We start from the raw sequence: 7,586 nt of genomic DNA, 5'->3' as shown, positions 1-7,586 counted from the left end.
ATTTTTCAGTATTAAAAACAACCTTTTCCAATGCAGTGGTCAGTTTCTGCTCTGGTTTTCACACTTCATCTCTCCCACACACCTTTACATACAAAAAAGCAGAAAGAAATTGCATCATATTTGTCACCTTTGGCTCCTGAGATCTTCAGCTTCCTGCAGAACTGCTTACAAGCAATTATTTTATCAGCAGCACGTTAAACCACAGCGTGTTTACGCTAAAGTTCACTTGCAGGTCTTCTCTCTCATCCGGTCTCAACTGATTATTTGCTTATATCTGTACAAACACATTTTACATTGGTTTATTGATACAGCTGGTAGTTTAGTTGGTCTGTGGGGTTTTATTTTAGTTTTAAGTGTGAAAAGAAGCAAAAGAGCACAAAAAAATCATTATATTTATTGATTTTCAAATTAATCACAGTGGGTTTAAGGCACTATTTTTTGTAAAGCTGCTTTAGAACCATTTGTACTGTGAAAAGTACTGTGAAAAGCGTATCTCCACCTCCCTGACTATCTGATTAATCAGAGTTTGATAGCAGTGTCCGCTGTCTTCTCTTTTGTTGAAGACTGGATCTGAATTCATAAACCAGCACAGCAACAGTAGCCATGCCCACCAGAGCAGAGAGAGCCAATCGGATCACAGCTTCAGTTGAACCGCAACAGTGGATGCAGTCTTGCGAGAGAAGAAATAAACAACGTTAGAAAACAGAAATATGATTTGTGGGGGTAGAGGGATATATATATATATATATATATAACAAATATATATATTGTACCTGGACATGTGTGACAACGTTGACTGATGTCCAGATGTGTGGTCTGGTTACTGGTGAGACTGTTGACCACACAGCTGTAGGTGTTGTTATCCTGATATTCCACCTCCAGAGGTAGAGCGAGACTGATGCTGAGATCAGACACACTGATGCTGGACAATAAACTGTTTCCTTTGTACCAGGAGAGAGTCACATGACTCACATTCAACACTAAACACAGCAGCACACATTTGGACACCGATGATCCTGGTGATGATGAAGAATTTTGTGGACAGTACATGGTGATGACAGGGATCGGCAGATGAGCTGCGGAAAAAAATGCAATTAACAGATGGTTATTTTATTTGGGCAACCAAACAGTTGCTGGTAGCCATTGACTGCTGGGGAGCAGCAACTGTTTGGTTACCAACATTCATCATAAAGGGTGAGTAAATGCTGACAGAATTTTCATTTTTGGGTGAAATATCCCTTTAAGATGTGACGGTGGCTTCAGAGAAATGACAGAATTCTTCTGTGATGATGTACATACAATGTTGGATATTAGAGAAATTAAATCAACTAGTGAGAGTGTGAAAAGTGTTTAACTCACCATAGATAGTGAGACTGAATGTGTTGAGCGGTGTCTCTGTGCTGTTGCTGGTTACTTTATAAACTCCAGAGTCTGTGGTTCTGGTGTTTGTGATGATCAGAGATCCAGTCTGATGATCCAGCTTCAGTCTGTCTCTGAATCTCCCATCAGCACTATCATTATGAAAAATGCTCATATTGTTCTGTTTGCTGATTTTGGCTATGAGAATGTCTTCAGGTCCAAACCTCCACTCAGCCACATCATTTATCTGTATATCAGTACCATCAATGTTTAAAGTGACAGAATCTCCCTCCATCACTGACACTGACTTCACTTCATCAACACCAAACACACCTGAAGAACATGCAGAAACATTTAGTCAGAAACAGGGTTTTAGTAATTGTGAAACTAATTATACTGTTATAATTATAACTATTAACCATTTGTTAGAACAAAACAATTTTTTTTTTAAACTTTGCACTAATTCTAATGGATAATCCAATAATTCACTATAATTTTAGTGCTGAAATGAAAAACACAGAAGTACTTGAGTATTTTAGTCTGGCGAAACTATTAAATAAATATTAGATGCAAAACGAATGATGGAAATAATGACTATCAGAACATTGTGTACATGGATAATTGGTCAAATAAACACAAATGTTGATTTTGAAATGTTGAAATGAACACAGATGCTCTTTTGTTGATTTTGATAGCTTCTATTGTGCTCATTTGTAAGTCGCTTTGGATAAAAGCATCTAAATGACTAAATGTAAATGTAAATGAAGCCATAAAAATACTTACCAGTCAGACTCCACAAGCACAAACAGAAGAAAATAAATGCCTCAAACATTTTCCAGCAGTTTTGTAAAGTTCCACAAGAGATAGCATAGAACACTGCTGATGTTTTAATGTTTCATAAAGCTGTCTGTTTGTAGTGAAGTGGTTTAAGCTCTGCAGTAAGTGTGAATAAACTCTTCCAGTAGCTCCACCCTTCAAAATGACACTGATCTACAGAAAGAAGAACAGAGAATGTAAACCCTTTCTTAACCCTCTATGGCAGTCGTCGCCAACCCGTCGATCGCGATAAATTCGCTTAAAAATCAGTATCAGAATCAGCCAATTTGCTAGTTAAAAAAAAGAAAGAAAGAAAAGAAAATCTGAATTCTGAATCAGCTATGATCGGCGCATCACTAATTAAAATACTAAGTAAAAGGCCTCAAATTTGCAGTTTGAATGTCTCACATTTGGTTTTTAGTCACATGGTCAAGTAAGGGATAAAAGAAGATTGCAACTGTTGCTCTGTCTCTTTCTCTTTGCAACCTCTTTTCTTTGCTAGCACTCTCTTCTTGGGGCTCTGCCTTCTCTCCCTCTTTTTCTCTGTTTCTCTATCTCCCCCTCTCTCTCTTTCTCTCTCTTAACTAAGATAACATTTTACATACATGCTGGGTACAATTAACTGTTTATGTTTTACCATCCTTCATCTATTTTGTAACTAATTCAAGTGTAACCATAACGAAATACTGTTATTAAACCATTTCAATTATAAATTAGGTGCTAACTAGTCTTGATTCATAATTAACTTTGAAGTGCTACCTATTGCAATAGGGCAATCCTTTCAGGAAGAAAAGCTACAATGGACACAATGGGCTTCATTTACGAAATGAACGTACGACAGAAAATTGGGCGTACGGTCATTTCAACGCAAACCTTGTAATTTATCAATATGGACGTGAACGGTGGCTACGATCAAATCTCACGTCTGGTCTCAGCTCGTGAACGCAAGTTTTTATTAGCCTGAACTTGCGCGCAGCATATAAATCTGGTGGAGAATTGTAGAATGACAGCATTTTGTTAGGTTATTTTCCCGACCGACAACCGAAGCTCATTAATCGATCACTGACCAGTAATGTTGGGTTCAGACTACACAATATTTTTGTCGGTCACGATAGACACAGATTACACGATTTTGACTCCTAAAATCTTGACCTGTCGTGTACAAGAAACATGTCAGACTACACGTTGCTTCCCGACCATTCATCGCGTGCCGTCTTTAACGACGCACGTGATGTCATCGAGAAGGCGGAACTAGCTATTGACTTCCGAAAACAAGAGTGTAAGCATTGCTGAAGTGCTTCCGCTATCGTTCGCCAGCATTTTTCGCCCAGCTCTTCTGTGAACGGAGAAAAACAGAAATTAAGTCTATAAAAGGAATAAAATAAATAGCACCACAAAAAATATATAATAGGCTATAATATAATATAATTAACAGATTAACAAAAGGGGAAAAAACTGCAACAAGTATAGGCTACACTCGTTTTTGTGTCACTCTTATAAATTACATAAATTAATGTAGCCTAATTGTTTGCAATTACAAGGTTAATGGGTGTTTTTGGAGTCTTATCAATTTCCCTTTGATGAGATTACTTCCTTTTTTTGGCCGGGTCTCCGTGTCGTAAACTCTAGGGGCGAGGCTTCTAAACCGGGGTGTTTTAGGGGCGTTTATCAACGAGCAATCATTTGTACGATGAGATTGGCGGCATACGAATGTTTCATAAATCACACGTGACCTCTGTCGTAAACTGATTTGTGCACACGGATCTGCGCTCGTTTCTACTTTAGATTGATAAATGAGGCCCAGTGTCACCAATTGGTAAGATAAATATAACTTTTTAACATGTTTAAATTTAAATAACTTTATTAAAAAATACATGCATGTGCATTAGTATGTAAGGAAGTATGTTTGATTGTTTAAAGACTTATTTTATTTTTATTTATACTAAAACCGTGTTTTTTTTGTTTTGTTCGTTGCCTCAGGGCAGCATTGTGCAGGATGGAAATGTGCTCCGATGCATAATCTGGAATATGATGCATTCATGTCCTCCTGGGCAGTTTTTACAAGCTCAGAAAACTCAAAGAATGTGCATTATTATTCAATTATTATCAATCTTCTTCATTAGTACTACATAATGCCCGCACGCGTGCACACACACACACACACAGACATTGGGTTTCCATGTTTTATGGAGATATTCCATAGACTAATGATTTTTATTCTGTACAAACTGTAAATTTTATCCTCTACCCCTCACAGAAAACTTTTAGATTTTCAAAAAAAAAAATACTTCTGTGATTTATGATTTATAAGCTTGTTTCCTCATGGGGATAAAAAATGGCCCCACAAGGACAAAATTTACAGGTATTACTGGCAGGGCCATCCTTAGCTGACACGGGGCTCTGTGTGAGGTATAGGGAGTGGGGCCCCCTCTTTCCTATGGCGACTGCGTTTCGGGGGTGGGGGTTTAGGGTCCCCTCGGTCCGTTCGCCGCGGGGCCCCCTCAAAGCACCGGGTCTGGTACGACCGCACTAGTTTCACTGCCCAAAGGATGGCCCTGATTACTGGTATTACTATCCTCGTGGGGTCCCCATAATGTAGGGAGTATTCTCTCTCTCTCTCTCTCTCTCTCTCTCTCTCTCTCACATACACACAGTCATTTGGATGTTAGTTTATATGTTTATATGTGAGAAACATTTATACATGAGGTGTTATTTGTAATTAGTAGTAGTTTTTATTTATTAGGTTTTTTTTTTGTATATATTTGTTTATTTTTTGATGTTTGTGATTAGTTGGAACCAGTTGTGTTTGATACTTGTCGAAATAAAACTTTTTTTAACCCTTTGATGCACAACATGGGTCTAAAGTGACCCGACTGAGCTTATTTTTTCTATATCTTTACAAGAAATTAATTTCATCATTCAGAATTCCAGGAATTCATTAATTAACTTGTTTTTGATCATCACAAATCCAATAATCCTTTTTAATAAAAGTCATTTTTGTATCACTACCCCTCTAATGCACAACATGGGTCTAAAATGACCTGTATTCATTTCCTATGTTATTTCAATCATGGTTGAGTGTTTCTTTGCTCAATCTTTGCTTTATTTCAGGTATTCATTAAATATCTTGTTTTTGATTTCCACAAATAATTGTTTATTTTACCTTTTTGACTTTATAAACAAACACAGTTTTTTTATTTCTACATCAATTTTACACACATGGGTCTAAAATGACCCATATAGAAACGTCTCAGGTTACTTATGTAACCATGGTTCCCTGAGTAGGGAACGAGACACTGCGTCCTCTAGGGGTCGCTATGGGGAACGCCTCGTCGTGACCCGTGTCTGAAGCATACATTGAAAAACACCAACTCGTTGGCCGGCGACAGCCATGACGTCACTACCGGTGCGACTATAGTATAAATAAGCGCCGGGAGCACACATCATTCACTTCTTCATCTGAAGCTTGCGTTCGAAGCATGGCAAGAAGCCTAGAGGACGCAGTGTCTCGTTCCCTACTCAGGGAACCATGGTTACATAAGTAACCTAAGACGTTTTCACCAACTTCATATTTCAATTTGACTAAGCTTAAATTTCAAGGCAGCATTAAGTTGTAAAAGGTTTTTTTTTTAACAGTGAGTCTAATCCATTTAAGCTTGATTTTTGCCCAGAGCCGGCCCAAGGCATAAGTGAACTAAGGGGCTGCTTAGGGCCCCGTGGCCACCAGGGGGCCCCCAAGAGTACATGAAATGGCTTGATTTTTTTCGGAGTGTCTATTTACACTAAGTGCAAATAGCCCGCCTTGTTGGCAGAGTCTATTTACACGAACTCCGCCCACCAACGTGTGATTCGGCTAGTGAACATTACACAAAAGACAGCCAACAGTCATCAGCTCCAGTGGCGCAGATGGTAAAACGTGTGACTTGCTCATTTTGACACGATCGACCCGGGTTCGAATCCACATTTTGGCAAACTTTTTTCTCCCTTTTCAAATTTCAAATCACATCAGAAAAATGTAACATTGAAATTTATTTTCAATGAAGATGAAGGAAATAATCAAAAAGTTGAAAATAAAGTATCGGGTAGGGTTAGGGTAGGTGTAGGGAGGGATGCCACCTTATTGTCCCAATAAGGTGGCATCCATTTAATAATTTGAATTAAATTTAAAGTTTACACTCAATAAGTTATTATTGCATACTGTTTTATAATGTACTATAATACTGAGGTGCAGATAATTGCCACTATTTGCAAAAAGTAAAATCCTGCTATTTGAACATAGTGTAAATATAATCTTCGCTATTTACACAGTGCAAATAGCCGCTGCCGATTTTTTTATTTTTTTTGGTGATATATTGTGTCAATGGCAATGGTAATTATACAAAAACGCATTAATAAATAATTAAATAATCTATACATGTCATCTTATCATTTCCATAGTGGCGCGCCATGCACAAATCAGATCAGAATCAGATCAGAGGTGTTTACTGTAGGTTAGTCAGAATCCGCTCTGAACTAATTGTTTTCACAAGTTTACGGAGTTCTACGCGCTCGCAGATCTTTCCATTATAACAAGAAAAAAGGTTTCTCACATAATCCATTTACATTTTGAAGAAAAGGTTTGTTAGTCTGTTTCAGGGATGACAAATAACGCGAGTGTAAAAAATTACGCGAGTCAATCTGCTAAATTGTTCCACGAGTCATTGCTATGATTGACAGTGATAAATATTGTAGCAATGGACGGAATTAATTATCTGACAAGCCAATGTCAAAATAGAGCTGTGCATTAAGTGATGCAGAGTAAATTCAGCAGCAACTGTGTTGGCTGAATATATATCAGCTTCTACCGTATACTTACTTTAGTACAGTAAAAGTACAAAAAAATGGTATAATAGTAATTTTATAATAAATCCAAAAGCAAGATGTCACAAAAACTAGGGAGTGGAAATGTCAGCTGAGCTGATGAGTGATCCTCTGCTGCCATCTACTGGTTATAATGCTAATTTCATGTCATTTTCATCTTAAGTCTTTGTTTTCCACCAGGAGACACATTTTTGGCCATTTTTTTCATCATCTTGAATGAAAAGTGAATCTTTGAAGTAAATTTTACTGCACAACTGTAGAGTTAAAAAATAATATAGGCTTCAAAATATTTTAAGTGTTTAAAAAAATGACACTATAGACAAACAGTGGGTAAAGGGCAGTGTGTATTTTTGTGTGTGTTATATATTAATGTATCTCACTCCAGCCAGGCAACCAATGTTGGCAACCCTGATATAATATAACATTTTAGCTAATTTTTAGATTAAAGTTTTTGCCTTCTGTGTAAAAATAACTTTCCTGGGTATATATTTTTGTAATAAAACAATTCTGTTTCATAAACTTGGTACTAATAACAGCTTAACATTATTTAC

The 7,586-nt window shown here is 37.2% G+C and overlaps 1 protein-coding gene across 1 annotated transcript; it reads right to left on the bottom strand.

Moving 5' to 3' along the window:
• Positions 1-454: 454 nt before the first annotated feature.
• Positions 455-2,191, bottom strand: LOC107740648 (uncharacterized). The gene is made up of 4 exons (XM_016553154.1): positions 2,143-2,191; positions 1,360-1,692; positions 752-1,076; positions 455-645 (listed from the first exon to the last, which is right to left on the bottom strand). Exons 1-4 carry the CDS (start codon positions 2,189-2,191, stop codon positions 516-518), a joined length of 837 nt encoding a protein of 278 aa, XP_016408640.1. The 3' UTR covers positions 455-515.
• Between the last annotated feature and the right edge of the window lie 5,395 nt (positions 2,192-7,586).

The sequence above is a fragment of the Sinocyclocheilus rhinocerous genome, unplaced genomic scaffold (assembly GCF_001515625.1).
Source record: "Sinocyclocheilus rhinocerous isolate Xijiao unplaced genomic scaffold, SAMN03320098_v1.1 scaffold3296, whole genome shotgun sequence".
Classification (NCBI taxonomy): Eukaryota; Metazoa; Chordata; class Actinopteri; order Cypriniformes; family Cyprinidae; genus Sinocyclocheilus; species Sinocyclocheilus rhinocerous.
This window is presented reverse-complemented; position numbering and strand designations above follow the sequence as displayed.